Consider the following 19,486-nt stretch of genomic DNA (forward strand, 5'->3'; position numbering starts at 1 on the left):
TCATGCGTGTAGTCGAAAAGGGGGCATAGCCATTGATGTGGAATGGGCAGGTTGTGGGTGTTTCAAAAAACTATGCGCACTGTTATGGAATGCACCCGACCTGCGCCTAACAGGTGCAGGTATTTAGGCCTGGTTTTAGGTGGCCTAAATTGTAGTTGCAAGAACAGCACCTGCGCATAATCTATAAACTACATGCAACTTTAGGTGTAGTTTATAGAATCACACTAAACAAGTGATTTTTCAGTGCCAAATTTATAAGGCACCATTTACAGAACTTGGCCCTATGGGAACAGCACTTAGTATTACAGAAATAATTTGTCCATAATGTTTTATAGTGAGAAAATGTTCCACAACCATTCAATCTGCACATTTTAAGTTTTTAGGGTTCGATCAGTTGGGATCTTATAATCCTAAAGTTTATTAAGAATGAGCATTGTAATCTATAACATTTAAGTCTAGCATAGCATTCCTCTAGTGTCCTTATATCCCTGTATGTCTGAGGGAATAGGCAATCGGCGTTCTAGATCGTCTAGTATTCTCTATCTGTTTCATCATTATTTCCACTATAATTGTAATACTCGTAGGGTGCAGATATGCTAGTATAATAGACCAAAATCACAAAATAATCCGCTACTTAGGAAATGACTATGTTATTGAACTGTACACCAGACAGTATCTTTCTTGCAGGAAAAAAGGCCTCAAAGAGCTCCTAGATATTCAATAAATCTTTCGGAGCTAGAACAGATCTCAAGGATCTTGCCTTCATCATCGGCCAATAACCTTTAAACAGTAAAGTCATAGGCGTAGACTGGGGGGGGCGAGGGGGGGCAATGCCCCCCCAAACGACGATGAGGCGCCGCCGCGCCATTAGTTAAAAAAAAATACATGCACGCGCTCCTCTCCATCCGCTTGGCTTCCCTGCTCTCTCTGTCTGCGTCCCGCCTTCCTCTGACGTCAGAGGAAGGCGGGACGCAGACAGAGAAGGCAGGGAAGCCAAGCGGAGTAGCGGACGGAGCGTGTCCGTCTACCCCTCTCTCTCCCTCCCTCCCTCCCTCCGGCGCAGGCAGCAGTCTTTTCCAGCGTTCCTGGCAGCGGTAGCGTTGTACACGCTGCCTTCGGCTCTGCCCTGAAGCCTTCTCTTCTAGTTCCTGTTCCCACATAGGTGGGAACAGGAACTTGAAGAGAAGGCTTCCGGGGCAGACCGAAGGCAGCGTGTACATCGCTACCGCTGCCAGGAACGCTGAAAAAGCTGAAGACTGTTGCCTGCGGCAGAGGGAGGGAGGGAGGAAGAGAGGGGGTAAACGGAGTCACCATCTTTGACCTCGCGGGGGGGGGGGGGAGCAGAGGGAAGATGGATGGGACTGGGAGGGGTGGGAAGCAGAGGGAAGGAGCAAGAGATGGATGGGACTGGGAGGGGTGGGAAGCAGAGGGAAGGAGCAGGAGATGAATGGGACTGGGAGGGGTGGGAAGCAGAGGGAAGGAGCAAGAGATGGATGGGACTGGGAGGGGTGGGAAGCAGAGGGAAGGAGCAGGAGATGAATGGGACTGAGAGGGGAGGGAAGGAGCAGGAGATGAATGGGACTGGGAAGGGTGGGAAGCAGAGGGAAGGAGCAAGAGATGGATGGGACTGGGAGGGGTGGGAAGCAGAGGGAAGGAGCAAGAGATGGATGGGACTGGGAGGGGTGGGAAGCAGAGGGAAGGAGCAGGAGATGAATGGGACTGGGAGGGGTGGGAAGCAGAGGGAAGGAGCAAGAGATGGATGGGACTGGGAGGGGTGGGAAGCAGAGGGAAGGAGCAGGAGATGAATGGGACTGGGAGGGGTGGGAAGCAGAGGGAAGGAGCAAGAGATGGATGGGACTGGGAGGGGTGGGAAGCAGAGGGAAGGAGCAGGAGATGAATGGGACTGGGAGGGGTGGGAAGCAGAGGGAAGGAGCAAGAGATGGATGGGACTGGGAGGGGTGGGAAGCAGAGGGAAGGAGCAAGAGATGGATGGGACTGGGAGGGGTGGGAAGCAGAGGGAAGGAGCAAGAGATGGATGGGACTGGGAGGGGTGGGAAGCAGAGGGAAGGAGCAAGAGATGGATGGGACTGGGAGGGGTGGGAAGCAGAGGGAAGGAGCAGGAGATGAATGGGACTGGGAGGGATGGGAAGCAGAGGGAAGGAGCAAGAGATGGATGGGACTGGGAGGGGTGCGAAGCAGAGGGAAGGAGCAGGAGATGAATGGGACTGGGAGGGGTGGGAAGCAGAGGGAAGGAGCAAGAGATGGATGGGACTGGGAGGGGTGGGAAGCAGAGGGAAGGAGCAGGAGATGAATGGGACTGGGAGGGATGGGAAGCAGAGGGAAGGAGCAGGAGATGAATGGGAGGGGTGGGAAGCAGAGGGAAGGAGCAAGAGATGGATGGGACTGGGAGGGGTGGGAAGCAGAGGGAAGGAGCAGGAGATGAATGGGACTGGGAGGGGTGGGAAGCAGAGGGAAGGAGCAGGAGATGAATGGGACTGGGAGGGGTGGGAAGCAGAGGGAAGGAGCAGGAGATGAATGGGACTGGGAGGGGTGGGGAGCAGAGGGAAGGAGCAAGAGATGGATGGGACTGGGAGGGGTGGGGAGCAGAGGGAAGCCTACTGGAAAGAAGACACTGAATAAAACAGAAGACACTGGGACCAAAGCGAATAGAAAAACTAAATGATCAGACAACAAAGATAGATAAAAGTATTTTATTCATAATTTATTAATTGAAATGTGTCAGCTTTTTGAAATGTGCATCTGTGATATTTTGCCTGTAAATTCAATTCCTTCCTCCACATTAGCATATTCATTTGCATATGTATATATGCAAATGTTATGCTAATATGCTCCGCCCATTCTTTGCCCCCCCCAAATGAAACAGTCAAACTACGCCTATGAGTAAAGTGCTTCCTGCAGTTTTGAAAGTATCAGAATCACTGTGCTGTTATATATATAATTATATTTTAGGAAAGATGTGTCGGTACTTACATTGCTTTCTAGCATGTGAAAATATAATTATATATAGTAACATAGTACTACTACTACTACTGCTACTTAGCATTTCTATAGCGCTACTAGGGTTACGCAGCGCTGTACAAGTTAAAACATGGGGAAGGACAGTCCCTGCTCAAGAGAGCTTACAATCTAAAGGTAACAAACTATGTAGTCAGTGTAGTCAGTGTATCATGAATGGGGAAGGTGGTTAGGCGCCAAAAGCAAGGGAGAAGAGATGGGTTTTGAGTAAGGACTTAAAGATGGGCAGGAAGGGCGCATGGCGTATGGGCTCGGGGAGTCTGTTCCAGGCATAAGGTGATGCGAGGCAGAAGGGACGGAGTCTGGAGTTAGCGGTGGTGGAGAAGGGTACAGATAGGAGTGATTTGTCCTGAGAGTGGAGGTTACGGGTGAGGACATAGGGGGAGAGGAGGGTAGAGAGGTAATGGGGGGCTGCAGATTGAGTGCATTTGAAGGTCAATAGGAGAAGCTTGAACTGAATACGGTAGTGAATCGGGAGCCAGTGAAGCGACTTGAGGAGAGGGGTGATATGAGAGTATTGGTTCACGCGGTAGATAAGACGTGCAGCGGAATTTTGGACAGATTGAAGGGGGGATAGGTGGCTAAGCGGGAGACCAGCAAGGAGAAGGTTGCAATAGTCAAGACGAGAGGTAACGAGTGAGTGGACAAGGGTTCGTGTGGTCTGTTCAGAGAGGAATGGGCGGATTTTGCTAATATTATAGAGGAAGAAGCAACAGGTCTTAGCTGTCTGCTGGATATGAGCAGAGAAGGAGAGGGAGGAGTCGAAAATGACTCCGAGATTGCGGGCTGACGAGACGGGGAGGATGAGGGTGTTGTCAACAGAGACAGAGAGTGAAAATATAATTATATATAGTAACATAGTAGATGGTGGCAGAAAAAGACCTGCACGGTCCATCCAGTCTGCCCAACAAGATAACTCATATATGCTACTTTTTGTGTATACCTTACCATGATTTGTATCTGTCTTTTTCAGGGCACAGACCGTATAAGTCTGCCCAGCACTAGCCCCGCCTCCCAACCACCAGCCCCTTGATTTGTATCTGTCTTTTTCAGGGCACAGACCATATAAGTCTGCCCAGCACTAACCCCGCCTCCCAACCACCAGCCCCGCCTCTGCCATCCAATCTCTGCTAAGCTCCTGAGGATCCCTTCCTTCCGAACAGGATTCCTTTATGTTTATCCCACGCATGTTTGAATTCCGTTACCATTTTCATCTCCACCACCTCCCGCGGGAGGGCATTCCAAGGATCCACCACTCTCTCCGTGAAAAAATACTTCCTGACATTTTTCTTGATATATATATATATATATAACAGCACAGTGATTCTGATACTTTCAACACTGCAGGAAGCACTATTTAAAGGTTTTTTGGCCGATGATGAAGGCAAGATCCTTGAGATCTGTACTAGCTCCAATAGATTTATTGAATATCTTGGAGCTCTTTGAGGCCTTTTTCCTGCAAGAAAAATAGCGGGGATAGTGCTGGGCAGACTTGTACGGTCTGTGCCAGAGCCGGTGGTTGGGAGGCAGGGCTGGTGGTTGGGAGGTGAGGATAGTGCTGGGCAGACTTATACGGTCTGTGCCAGAGCCGGTGGTGGGAGGCGGGGCTGGTGGTTGGGAGGCGGGGATAGTGCTGGGCAGACTTATACGGTCTGTGCCAGAGCCGGTGGTTGGGAGGAGGGGCTGGTGGTTGGGAGGCGGGGATAGTGCTGGGCAGACTTATACGGTCTGTGCCCTGAAGAGCACAGGTACAAATCAAAGTAGGGTATACACAAAAAGTAGCAAATATGAGTTATCTTGTTGGGCAGACTGGATGGACTGTGCAGGTCTTTTTCTGCCGTCATCTACTATGTTACTATGTTACTATGTTACTATGTCTGGTGTACAGTTGTTCAATAACACAGTCATTTCCTAGGTAGCGGATTATTTCATCATTATTTCCTACTGGGCAGCTGTTTCATTTTGCTCTTATCAGTAAAACTTCTCTGACTATGGTGTTAACAGATCTTTGGATTTTGTTCTAATTTTGGAGTGGTTGCATTTCATTTGAAGGGTATTTGGTCTTCCTTTTCTGCGTTAAGGAGTGAGTCATTCCCTAAACTAAAGGCCTCCCCAGTTATTTCTGACCTATTCCTGGACACTGCAGTGGAGGATTTTGTTGTATCTTCTTAGGGGTGAACCCTTTAACTTCTACCTCAGTGTTCCCCCAAAATAGGGGTTTCAGATATGTCAGGCCCCTCAATACCACAAACATCTCATCTAATGCTTTCTCATGGTTTCATAAATTCTGCTTTGCTGCTCATAAACTCTGCTGTTATAACATGATCTGTCTTAGAATGTTGTATGTCATCTACTCATTCCTCTTATTACTTAATTGCACCATCACAAATAGTTTAATAAAGGGTCTTTAAAATCAAACATGTAAAGGGCGAGTGACCGTACTCACTCGCAAATGCGCAGTAGAGACTTCCCTCTCTGCCCCGCCCCCGCTTCAATACGTGATGATGGGGGCGGGACAGAGAGGGAAGCCTCTACTGGCATGCTGCGGACGTCGGAACCGCTCCCCCTCCCCCGGAGTCGCCGCCGCCCCTCCATCTGGCCCGAGCACTGTGAACTTACATCAGCACGCAGCAGCAGGCACATCAGCTACGTCACACGAGGGCGGGACACAGGCAGAGAAGGAAGCCCGCCACGACGGTCACGGCAGCTTTGCTGATGTGCCTGCTGCTCCGTGCTAATGTAAGTTTACAGTGCTGCTTCGGGCCAGGTGGAGGGGCGGCGGCAGCGACTCCGGGGGGGGGGGCTCGGAACCCCCCCCCCATTCCAAAAGTAGCCCGTTTTCACGGGCTCAACGGCTAGTATATAATAAGAAGTTACTTGTTTATTTTCAAATTTCAGTCTTAATCAGGTTAAGAATCTCAGTCCCCTCAATCATGAATCTGATCTGACAGGAGGGAAGAGAATCGTTTTTGTTTATTTGCCTTTTCCCACCACCCAGTAGGAGTTAACATGGTGCTAAGCTTTCAACTCTTGTTTCCCAGTAAACCCTGGAAATGAAACCTCTGTGCTGGCTGTCAGTGAGCCTTGCACTGATTACAAAACCCTTCAAGAACATGTCAAACAAATCCTCCTTCTGCCTGCAGCTCAACTCATTTGCAAAATGATGTAATGTAACCTTGCAAAGCCTCCTCTTTGACAAGCAAGACTTCACTTCTACTGTAAGATTCCCCAGGAAATGAAAGAAAAACATAGAGTAAAAAGTCCGTTCTTTTTTAAAATGTAAACCTTTGTTTGAAAAGATTTTGTAAGTGCATTAACGCATGCCATCGACACGCTTCCTAGCTCTTGCAACAGAAAAGTGGCACACTGTCAAAGTTTTTTTTAATGCACAGCCTGTCAAACCATTACTCCGACACGTTCTTCGCAAGAATACTGTAAGAACATGTACCACTTTATATATTGCCCGATAATCTTTTAAATAAACCCCCTTGACTTTAACTTGTTGCTTTAATACTGTCAGATGAACTGATTCAAAAGTATGCTCCCAGGCAGACGAGTATACCTTAACATAGAGCTCTTTGTACCCTTTCAGAGGGGAAGCAACTCTCATTTTTAAAAGCTCCCTTATATGGAGGCTGAGGGGAGATATGATAGAGGTCCATAAAATAATGAGTGGAGTGGAACGGGTAGATGTGAAGCATCTGTTTACGCTTTCCAAAAATACTAGGACTAGGGGGCGTGCGATGAAGCTACATAGTGGTAAATTTAAAACGAAACGGAGAAAGTTTTTCTTCACTCAACGTGTAATTAAACTCTGGAATTCGTTGCCAGAGAATGTGGTAAAGGTGGTTAGTTTAGCAGAGATTTGAAAAGGTTTGGACAGCTTCCTACAGGAAAAGCCCATAGACCATAATTAAATTAGACTTAGGAAAAGCCACTGTTTCTGGGATAAGCAGCATAAAATGTTTTGTGCTTTTTTGAGATCTTGCCAGGTATATTGTGACCTGGATTGGCCACTGTTAGAAACAGGATGCTGGGCTTGATGGACCTTTGGTCTGTCCCAGTATGGCAATACTTATGTACTTATATCTCTTGGTCCACTTTTGAATGATTTGCTCAGCAGTGTATGGGAAGGTTTACACTTAGGACCAAATTCTATAAATAGCGCCAAGAAAAAAACACACTGCTATTCTATAAACAGCACTCAATGTTAGACACAGTTTATAAAATAACCCTTAGCGCTAGGATCTGTGCTTAACTTTAGATGCGAGGATTTACACCAATTAAACCCTGGTGTAAACCTTCACACTTAAATTAGGCACAGACCCACCTTATTCTGTAACAACACTCATAATGCCCCTGATCCACCCAAGACCCTCCCATAGCCATGCTCCCTTTTTGGGTCCATATGTAAAATTTACGTGCGTAGGTCCCAGAATCCAAAAATGCACTCGTAAACTTCAATTGATGCTAAGTAGCTAATTGGCTCGTTATTCAATTAAATTGCATGTGCAAATTGGATGCTTACCTAAATTTGCACATGCCGTTTTTAGCACCATTTATAGAATCGGGGCGTTGATGTAAAAGATCTTGAGATCTGGGGCACATTTTGAAAACTTATCCTATTGCTGTGAAGTCCAGGGATTTTTTTTTTTTTACTGTACACTACCCCAAGTTTCAAAGCAAATATATGCAGGTACTTTTGCTGTGAAACTTGCCATGGGTTCTTGGATGTTTACACCTGGAGGGGGGGGGGGGGTTCCTGCAGATTTTTTAAAAATTTAAGGACTCTAACTAAGGTATCCTAAGCCCTAAAACGGACTTAGCATGCTGAAAAATGCTTATCGCAGGATGTACTAAAGAGTCTTGCGGAAATTGCTCCTTTCTACGCACAAATAACCACGCCCAGGAAAACATACTCACAGACATCTGTGGCTGCTTTTCCTGTGAATGCTTCTTGCTTGAAATATAGCACCCCTAGTGGGAGGATATCAACATTGGCTACCATTAAGATGGGGTATTTTACCACTAACTCATGCTACTTAAGCACAGGTCCCAATAGATGCAATGAGACCTAGTGACTAATAACCCAGGTCAACAGTAAAATAACTTGTCTTAACAGTAGCCCACGTTGATAACTTCCCCACTCAATTAAAGAGAAATGTCTCTAGAAATCTAAATCACTGCTATATGAAATAAAAGTGAGCCAAGTATAGGTCAATCAAGCCATTGTGACATCACTGATGAGGCTGGCTCTTAAGCATTGGTGAAATGAGGCATTATGACATCAGTTCTAGTTACCAGAGACTGAGACTCTTCACACTATGGGGGAAGTTATCAATATGGGCTACTGTTAAGATGGGGGTCCACCTTTGGGGTCAGCACCCAAGAAAAAGTTCTAGGTGTCATTGTAAATAATACACTGAAATCTTCTGCTCCATGTGAGGCAGCAGCCAAAAAACAAACAGGATGCTAGGAATTATTAGGAACAGGAAGGTGAATAAGATTGAAAATACTATAATGACTCTGTATCGCTCCATGATGCGCCCTCACCTTGAGTATTGCATTCAGTTCTGGTCGCCGTATCTCAGAAAAGATATAGCAGAATTAGAAAAGGTTCAAAGAAGAGCAGTCAAAATAACAAAGGGAATGAACTCCTCTCGTTTGAGGAAAGGCTAAAGAGGTTAGGGCTCTTCAGCTTGGAAAAGAGACATTTGAGGGGAGATATGATTAAGGTCTACAAAAACCTGAGTGATATAGTACGAGTAGAAGTGAATTTTGTACTAGTTTTAAAAGTATAAAGACGGAGACACTCAAGGAAGTTACATGGAAATACTTTTAAAACAGATAGGAGGCAATATTTTTTCACTCAACAAATAGTTAAGCTCTGGAGCTCTTTGCCCAAGGATGTAGTAAGTTTTCCTCAAGAAACCTGTCCAAACCTTTTTTAAACCCAGATATTGGTTTAAAAAAAGTTTGGACAAGTTTCTGGAGGAAAAGTCCATAGTCTGCTATTGAGACAGACACGGGGAAGCTACTGCTTGCCCTGGCATTAGTAGCATGGAATGTTGCCACTATTTGGGTTTCTACTGTTGGAAACAGGATACTGGGCTAGATGGACCATTGGTCTGACCCAGTTTGGCTATTATGTTCTTATACTCATTTTACCACCATCTCGTGCTATGTTACCAAATTTTATGCAATGAAAGCTAGTTATTAATAACTGGGCTTAACAATAAAATAACACATCTCAATGGTAGCCCACATTGATAACTTCCCCCTTAATTAATAGCAAAAAGAAATGTCTCTAGAAATTTAAATCACTGCTATATGTACTAAAAGTGAGCCAAGTATAGCACAATCAAGCCATTGTGACATCACTGATGAGGTTGGCTCTTAGGCATTGGTGGAATGAGGCATTATGACATCACAATATCAGCTCTGGTTACCAGAGACTGAAAGTCTTCACACTAAGGGGCAAAGTTATCAATGTGGCCTACTGTTAAGATGTATCATTTTACCACTTATTCGTGCTATTTTAGCACAGGTCCCATTTTATGCAATGAGACCTAGTTCCTGGGACAGAGAAATATCCAGAGTACCTGAATGTAACTCATCTTGAGCTACTACTGAAAAAGGTGTGAGCAAAATCTAAATAAATACATAAATAATAACTGGTGTTAACAGTAAAATAACACATTTTAATAGCAGACCACGTTGATATCTTCCCCCTACAGTTTTGTAAACAGAAAGCTATGCGTGTTGTTGCCTCTCCTGCCCTAACGCCGCTCCAGTGCATACTTTTACTCATACACAGGGTAAACAACACTTTTTTACTAACATAAATGTTCCTAGGTAAATGGATTTTGGAAATTGTCTTTATTGTGCTATAGGATAGTATAGTAGAATATACCTAAAAGGCACTCAGCCATCCTTTACATCAGCAGGACTGAAATGTTGGTTTTGATATTGAGGTCTACTCTCATGATCCCTAGTAAAGCTGTTTGGTGTCCTGTCCTGGGCAGCAAGAAACATTTGAGGATAGTGAGAACCGATACATTACCAAGAACCAGATGCCAAACTGGCTTAAAAGGCGCTGGTCATGCTTGTCATCATCCTTATTGTCAAAGTCTGTGTTATCCAGGGAATGGTGGGAAGAGGAGAGCCCCATCTGCCTTCTCCGGTTTAGTTCATGCTCCCGCTGTTCGGCGTGAAACTCAGCTTCTTTCAACAGGCTGAAAAACAATCATTTTACAGGTACAATCAAGCTCTTGTGAACATAACTAATTCATGAGTGCTGTCTCAAACTCGTGAAAAAAGCCCGGTTAGCTTGAAAAGTTAGCAAGGTGGTAATAGTCCTTGGAGCTGTGCAGTGTTGAAATGCAGGGTTGACACACCTGCAGAAAAAAAACACAAATTTTGAAACGTAAAAATTGTTCCTTAGAAATAGAGGGATTGGTATGAGCCAAGAGAATTCATGTCCTCTCCTCTAAGGGCCAGATTCAGTAAATGACACCCAAAGTTAGGTGCTGGAAAGATCCAAGCTAAACTATAAAAGGCACACTATGCTGAGCAGGGGCATAGCTAGGTGGGGCCATGGGGGGCATGGGCCCCACAGATTTAGCCCAGGCCCCCTCTACTTTAAACCCCCTCTCCCGCCGCTGACACCGGCCCTCCCCCGCCGCTGCCAGGTACCTTTGCGGCATGGGGTTACATACAGGACGTGCATGCAGGACCTCAGGAGTCAGGACTGACAGAAACAGATCAGCGAACGCGCCGGAGACCAGCGCTGAAGAAGACTTTGGCTGGCGGGGGTTGGGGACCCCCGCCAGCAAAGGTACCTGGTGGCGGGAGAGGGTCGGCGGAGGGGAGGGGTGAAAGTGGTGGGGTAGGGTCAGTGGCTGGGGGAGACAGGCTAAAATGTGCCCCCCCCACCTCGGGCTCTGGACCCCCCTCCCGCTGAGGTCTGGCTGTGCCCCTGGTGCTGAGCGGCCTTTATAGAATACTCGCTTAGCGTGGATTTCATGGCTAACTTTTACAAAGCCACAAGAGGACTACCACGTGGGTATCGCGCACCAAATCAGCATTGCCGCCGGGGGTAGCGCATGCACCCGGTGCTAATTCCAAGTTTGATACGCGCCGAATCCCATAGTACAAAATATTTTTCTATTTTCTACCACAGGGGGGCGTTTCCCAGTGGTGTGGCCACAGTGCACACTGCATGGTTACCACACAAGTAGCACGTGAGCCCTTACCGCTAAGTCAATGGCTGGCGGTAAGGGCTAAGGCTGTAAATAGGCGCATGCTAGTTTTAATTATTTGCGTACACCCATTTCCTGGCCCTTTAAAAACTGGCCTTTACCCCAGCCACGGTAAAATGTGGCCCAGTGTGCACCCAAAAGACACACCCACACTACCGCAGGCCACTTTTTACCGCGGCCTTGTGAAAAGACCCCTTTATGTGCTCAATCAAATTAGCAGGGCTCAATATATACTATTGCAGGGTTATATATGCACTAACCAGACTATAAACCTAGCAAGTAAACTGTTTTTCAGGCACAATTCTCAAGAGTTAAACAAGCATCCCCCCAGACAATAAGTGAATAAGGACCATCAGAAACATGTACACTCTCCTTTTCAACCACTATCAGCTGATAGCGGTTGAAAAATGTACGCAATTTCTAATGGTCCTTTTACGAAGCTGAGGCAAAAGGGGACGTGCGCTGGCGTCTGCACGTGTTTTGAAAACACACCAAGGCCCCCATTTACCGCAGCAGATAAAAGGGAGGTTTCTCTTTTTTTTTTAAGAAATGGCTGTTTGGCAAGTGAAGCACTTGCTGCGTGGCCATTTTGGGGGGGTCGTTGTTGCAGAAAAAGTGGGAGAGCGACCAAGGATGCCAGAAACTGGAGGATGTTGAATAATAAACAGTTTTATTGATAAATTTGAAGACTCGACACAACGTCGTGTTTCGGCCGTCAGGCCTGCATCAGGAGTCTCTGGGACAAAATATTACGAAATAACGTTGAAGATAATCATTCAGACGTAACGTTGTAGTCTTTAAAAAGACTGTGTTTGGGAAAAAGTTGCCGTCAGATGCGCTGTGTGTGCTGTTCGTCATGCAGTTCGAAAAAAGGTGCATTGAAAAAAAGCCAGCGTTATAAGCAGAAAAAGGCGCCGATCAAGGTGGCGGTAAGGGCTCCCGCACTAACCCGGTGGTAACCAGAATCCCACCTGGTACACACTGGTGCTACAAAAATTAAAGTATTTTTTGTGGCACTGAAAATGACGCACACTGGGGGTGGGGACTACCGCTGGGCTGCTGCAGTAGTCCAGCAGTGTTTCTGTTTTAGCGAGAAGTAAGCCCATGTTGGGCTTACCGCTGCGTTGTAAAAGGACCCCTTATTTTCTGAGGGAATACTTATTTAACTCTTAATTGTGCCTGAAGAACGTAATTTTATGTGTCAGCATTTACACCTGTTGAAACCCGGTGTGAATGCTGATCAGGGCCGCCGAGAGGGGGGGCAGGGGGGACAAAATTCCCCTGGCCCGGGCCTCCAAGGGGGGCCCGGCGCCACAGTCCCTGGTCTCATGCGCCCGCCCTCGGCTCCATCGACAGCCCCCCTCCTTCCACCACTGGCCCCCTGCATTCAAATCACAGTGCCTCACCTCTGTGTGAAAGCGCAGCAGCAGATCGCCTCCCTTCGGGCCTTCCCTCCCTGTGTCCCACCCTCATCTGATGTAACTTCCTGTTTCCGTGAGGGCGGGACACAGGGAGGGAAGGCTCGAAGGGAGGTGATCTGCCGCTGCGCTTTCACACGGAGGTGAGGTGCTGTGATTTGAATGCAGGGGGTTTGGCGCGGCGGCCTCGGGGGGGGGGGGGGCGACGGCAGCAGGGGTGGGGCCGGCCCAGTCTCTCAGTGGCCCTGATGCTGATGCCTAATTTTTGGCAGTTGGGCACACAGTATTCCATAACATTGCACCAAAATCTAGCAATGCCCCCCATCTGCCCATAACCCTCCCATAGCCACTCCCTTTTTGAGTTACACGCTAGAAAAGTTAGGTGGGGATGTTATAGAATAGTGACTTGGGCAGATGTGCATGCTAATCCAAATGGTTGCCAATTAACTCCAATTATTGACTGTTGATGCCTCATTAATTAATTTGCATACACATCTGCCCTTGGTGCCCAACTTTAAGTGACCTATATAGAAACATAACATAGTAGATGACGGCAGAAAAAGACCTGCACGGTCCATCCAGTCTGCCCAAAAAGATAACTCATATTTGCTACTTTTTGTGTATACCCTACTTTGATGTGTACCTGTGCTCTTCAGGGCACAGACCGTATAAGTCTGCCCAGCACTATCCCCGCCTCCCAACCACCAGCCCCGCCTCCCAACCACCGGCTCTGGCACAGACCGAAATGTCTTTAGAGTGGGTAAGGATGGGGAGGGTCATATGTCATCTGCTTGGGTTATATAACGTGGTGTATCCCAGAGTTCTGCATTATCACATTTGCTGTATAATATATGTCATATTGAGCCTTTACAAATATTACTGTTTTCTATCATTGTTGACCAAAAAACACCAGCTTGAGGGATAGGATTATCCTTAAGTATTGTTTATTTGTGGTCCATTTTACTACGTATCCAAAGTTATTGCCTGGCTGGAGACACTCAGGTGGCCTTTTATTAAGGTGCGTTAGCGTTTTTAGCTCCAGGGGCGTAGCTGCTATGGGGCCACGGGGGCCTGGGCCCCCATAGATTTGGCCCTGGACCCCCCTGCCAGCGACCCTCTCAACCCCACCCCCCCCCCCGCCAACCCGCCGCCTGCTACCTTTGATGGTGGGGGACCATTGCAGGGCTTCGTTCTGTTTCTGTGAGTCTGACATCCTGCACGTTGTACGTGCAGGACGTCAGACTGAGGAACCAAACGAAGGAAGAAGACCGGCTGATGGGGGTTGGGGTCCCCCGCCAGCAAAGGTAGGCAATGGCGACGGCGGGTGGGGGGTCGAGAGGGTCGTCGGCAGGGGGGGTTAAAGTTGTTGGAGGTGTCGGCAATGGCGGCGGGGGGGGGGTCGGCGGCGGTGGCGGGCTAAAATGTGCCCCCTCACCTCAGCTCTGGACCCCCCTACCGCTGAAGTCTGGCTACGCCCCTGTAGCTCATGCTAGAAATCAACTGGTGCTAAATGATGACACACCCACTATATTCCTATAGGCGCCTCAGCGTTTACCACCAGCTGATTTCTAGCACACCTTAGGAAAAGACCCTCTCAGTCTTACGCATTAATAGATGTCCTACTTTTATGATGGCATTTGTTTTCATTATCTTTAATCTCATTGCAAACTGCTGTGATGGGATTCATAACAGTGGTATATCCCCATTTAAATAAACCAAACTAATACTTTTATGTAGTTAAAATTGTGTTGTGTGAGCTTCACGTTGGGAGACTTTTTGGAAGACTGCACATCGTGGGGGACTTGCTTCCTTTTAACCACCAATCCCAGTCGTTGGCTATCGCCTGCATTACCTGTCTTGTTCCCTGTCGTGAGGGTTGGAGTGGTCGGTTGCCACTATCTATCACTACGAGTCAAAGCCTTCTCAGCTTTGGAGCTTAGCACAGGCGTTTACAGCATTTAAATGGGCCATTTTGGACTCCTTTATCTCTCCTCTTTTTTCTTTCTCTCTACTCTGTTTACTTATCTATTTTGTATTTGTATAATCACTGGATTGGCGGCAGCCTTTTCAGACTACTGTAAGCCACTTTGAGCCTGCATCTTGTGGGAAAAGGTGAGGTATAAATACGATAAATAAATAGACTGGTGAGCCTGATGTCAGTGCCAGGCAAAATGGTAGAGACTATTATAAAGAACAAAATTACAGAGCATATCAAAAGCATGGATTAATGAGACAAAGCCAACACGGATTTAGTGAAGGGAAATCTTGCCTCACCAACCTATCACATTTCTTTGAAGGGGTAAACAAACTTGTAGATAAAGGTGAGCCAGTCGATATTGTGTATCTAGATTTTCGAAAGGCTTTTGACAAAGTACCTCATGAAAGACTCCAGAGGAAATTGGAGAGTCATGGGATAGGAGGTAGTGTTCTATTGTGAATTAAAAACTGGTTATAAGATAGAAAACAGAAAGTAGGGTTAAATGGTCAGTATTCTGAGTGGAGAAGGGTAGATAGTGGGGTTTCCCAGGGGTCTGTGCTGGGACCGCTGCTTTTTAATATATTTATAAATGATCTAGAAATGGGAGTAACTAGTGAGGTAATTAAATTTGCTAACAACACAAAGTTATTCAAAGTTGTTAAATCGCAAGAGGATTGTGAAAAATTACAAGAGGACCTTATGTAATTATGTAAAGAGTAGAGGATACTTGGAATGCCCTCCCGCGGGAGGTGGTGGAAATGAAAACGGTAACAGAATTCAAACACGCGTGGGATAAACATAAAGGAATCCTGTTCAGAAGGAATGGATCCTAAGGAGCTTAGCCGAGATTGGATGGCAGAGCCGGTGGCGGGAGGCGGGGATAGTGCTGGGCAGACTTATACAGTCTGTGCCCTGAAGAGGACAGGTACAAATCAAGGTAAGGTATACACAAAAAGTAGCACATATGAGTTTATCTTGTTGGGCAGACTGGATGGACCATGCAGGTCTTTTTCTGCCGTCATTTACTATGTATGTATGTTACTATGTTTGCCCTGCTTTGAAGTCCCTACATTCACTTCCTGTAGAAGCTCGGATGATGTTTAAGGTAGTGAGTCTATGAATGGGTTGGGCACAAGCTATTGATCTGAGCTGCAGAAATGGTATGTCTTCTCTCATACACTGCATTCATTGCAAGGAAAGCCATTGCAGATGACCCTAAATCAATCAGTTCATCTGGAGAGACTGGGGTGCTCATTTTCAAAGCACACAGGGCTCCTTTTACTAAGCAGCGGTAAGCTCAATGCAGGCTTACTGCTCGCTATAACAGAAATACCGCCAGGCTACCGCAGCAGCCTGGCGGTACTTCCCACCCCCACTGCACCGTCATTCCCGGTGCTACAAAATTTTATTTTTGTAGCACTGGACTGTACCCAGCGGTAATCGGGCAGTGGTGCGCGCTGCCCAGTTACTGCCGGGTTAGCATGGGAGCCCTTACCGCCACCTCAATGGGTGGCAGTAAGAGCGCCCCCCCCCAAAAAAAAAAAATAGGCACGCGGTAAGTGCTTTACTTGCCACCCAGCCATTTCCTGCAAGAAAGCGAGACCATCCCTTTTACTAGCTGCGGTAAAAGGGGGCCTCGGCACGCGTGTAAAACATGAGGCGACGCCTGTGCCGGCCCCCTTTTGCTGTAGCTTGATAAAAAGGGCCCCCAGACTTAGAAAGTTACGTAATACATGTAACTTTGAAAGTCTGTTTGCTTCTGCTCCATTTTCCCTGAAGCAAGCACTGCAGGACGGTGTACCATCCCAGACGTATGTTAAGATCAGAGTCTACTATGTGTATTTCAGTTCGTGCAGTAATGCAGCTGCGCTGTGCTGAGACAAGAGCTTCGGCTTTTGTGTCAGCTGGAGTTTCCTTGTGGAATGAACTACCTGGCCAGCTCCGTCAATGCTCTGATCTCAAGCAGTTTAAAAAAAACCTTTGATTGCGGCTGCTTGCAAGCAACCAACCCTGCCGAATGTCAGGAAGTATTTTTTCATGGAGAGAGTAGTGGATGCTTGGAATGCCCTCCCACGGGAGGTGGTGGAAATGAAAACGGTAACAGAATTCAAACACGCGTGGGATAAACATAAAGGAATCCTATTCAGAAGGAATGGATCCTAAGGAGCTTAGCCGAGATTGGGTGGCAGAGCCAGCCGGTGGTGGGAGGCGAGGATAGTGCTGGGCAGACTTATACGGTCTGTGCCAGAGCCAGTGGTGAGAGGCGGGGCTGGTGGTTGGGAGGCGGGGATAGTGCTGGACAGACTTATACGGTCTGTGCCCTGAAGAGGACAGGTACAAATCAAAGTAGGGTATACACAAAAAGTAGCACATATGAGTTTGTCTTGTTGGGCAGACTGGATGGACCATGCAGGTCTTTTTCTGCCGTCATTTACTATGTTACTAGGAGGCATATTTTCAAAGCACTTTGGGAGGCTAAGTTCCATAGGTTTCTATGGAACTTTGGGAGGCTAAGTGCTTTGAAAATATGCCTTTATGTTTACTATGTTACTCCGACAGATTTTGCATAAGATGGATTATATTAATTTAACGTGTAAGTTAACAGCCTTACACACGGGACAATTGGGGCCCTATCATCGTATTTGGGACCCCTGTGTTCAATGGTCTGCTGGTCCTGGTCCTTCTATATTGGTAACGTAACTGAGATGCTAAAGGAATACTACATGAATATGGGGGGGGGGGGGGAGGGGGGGAAGGGGAGAATTAGAAATCACTGTAACATCATTTTGCAATGTATTATTTGTATTGGAGAAATTATCCAGCTGGATATCTTGTTATAATTCTTTTCTTATCTTTTCCTTTTGTTGTTATAGTTCAAAAATAAAAATATTAAAAAAAAAAAAAAGCACACACAAAAAAACAACTTTTGAAAACAAAGCTGTTTCTGCGTTTTGGTAATATACACGAGTCTGCTGTTTGATGCTGAGTAGTGTCTTTGCTTTTGTGGTTGATTATGAATGTTTTTATGGAAAACCACCTAGTTATAGATGGCATATAAGTTTTTTAAATAAATAAAGAAGTCTATGTGCTTTGAAAATGAGCCTGTAGGTGGAATGCATTTACCTGTTTTGCTCCTTGATCATGAGGGAGTTAAATTTTTGGACGAATTTATTACGTTTTGTAAACCGCTGAAGGTCTGGTTTAATTAGTTTTTCTCTACTGCCGTCATTTTCTTTCAGGTTAACCTTGGGGTTAAGAACTGTTGTTACTGCATTGTTTTGGAGTTTGATTTATGATGTGTTTATTTGAATGATATACGGTTTTAAATTGCCTGCCACTTAGAGTAAGTTTAAATAATGCCATCTATAAAATAGTAATACAAACAAAATAGATACAAGAGGAGGGTCAGACGGCAACCAGCTGAGTGGCACCTGGAAGAAAGCCCTGAAAACAGAGAGAAAATTGCTTTGCAGTAAAGAACTATTTTCTCCTTTTAAGGCTATAGGCAGTGCTGCTCTCGGCCGGGGGGGGGGGGGGGGGGGGACTTTCAGAACAGTTAAATTTATGAGCCTGCTCATGCTTTTTTCAAGATCAGCACATTAACCTTTTGTGACCTGTGCTAGCATTTTCTCAGACTCATCTTTCCATATCTTTATGTTTTGCCCATTTCCAGCTTTTCCTTCCTACTATTATTTTCTACCATTTTACTGTTTTACTCCAATGGAATAATAAAATTCCTGCCTCGGTCACGTGATGCCGTCAGGCTGAGAGGACGCTCGTCTGCCCCGCTCTACCTCACCAGCGTATAATCCGCAAAATTATTGATTCCTAAGTAACCCCCCCCTGGAACATAAAGAGAGTTGTGAGGCTGTATTTGACCCCGGCACTGCTATTTGGAGGAGTTTGGACAGCCCAAGTCATCGGGTCCGCGGGGGCATTATGAATGGATGTATAGGAAAAATATTATTGAGAAACTCGAAGGGATGCGCAGATTGTGCGCACGATGGAATGATCTCCCAGTCAAATTTTTAGGCTGAGTTGCCCTAGTGAAAATGATTCTCCTACCTAAAATATTACACCCGCTACAGATGTTGCCTTTCTGGGTCTGGCAGAGGGAGGAGGGGCTATATCGGAGTAGAGTTAGTTCTTTTATCTGGCACTCAAAGCGTCCTCGCATTGCCTTTACTAAGTTAACCCATGCTAGGGCCAAGGGGGGACTGCGGCTCCAAGATCTAAGGCTCTATAACATTGCCTCGTTGTTAAGGTGGGTGCATGAATGTTATACTTTATCAGATAGATATGCCTTGCCGGGGTTTTGGCATAGTTGGTGCGCCCCTATTGACATATTTTCAGCATTGGCGGGGGGCCAACGAGGTGGCAGGCATGGGGGGGCAGAAATCAGTTTGTGATAGCATTGGGAAAGGCATGGAGATGGTGGAGAGGTATAATAGGAGGGGCTAGGGGGGTGGATCCCTTTTTGTCTATTATTATTAACCCAGACTTTCCAGCAGGGGAGGAGCATGGCTCCTTTAAGCTTTGGCAACAAGGGGGGTGCCAATATCTCGGATGACTGTCGGAATTATGGGGATCTAGCTTCCCTACCTTTGATGTGATCAGGCGGGCATGTCACCTCCCGAATACACAATTTTTTCGTTTCTTCCAAGTAAGAGACTACTATAGCTCAGTGGTGAGATCAGGGGGCTCCCCGGTCTGTTTCACCAAGTTAGATAAAATCTTTCAGGCTATGTCGGCTTCCTCTAATCGTCTTTCACAATGGCACCAATTGATAGTAG

The 19,486-nt window shown here is 46.5% G+C and overlaps 1 protein-coding gene across 1 annotated transcript in view; it reads right to left on the minus strand.

Annotated features, from left to right (window-relative positions):
• LOC115477107 (protein unc-79 homolog) overlaps positions 1-19,486 on the minus strand; it is a 165,375-nt gene that overhangs the window by 75,918 nt on the left and 69,971 nt on the right. Inside the window, 1 exon segment of the mRNA XM_030213721.1 lies at positions 10,100-10,271. Coding sequence (XP_030069581.1) covers positions 10,100-10,271 — 172 coding nt within the window.

The sequence above is a fragment of the Microcaecilia unicolor genome, chromosome 9 (genome assembly GCF_901765095.1).
Source record: "Microcaecilia unicolor chromosome 9, aMicUni1.1, whole genome shotgun sequence".
Lineage (NCBI taxonomy): Eukaryota > Metazoa > Chordata > Amphibia > Gymnophiona > Siphonopidae > Microcaecilia > Microcaecilia unicolor.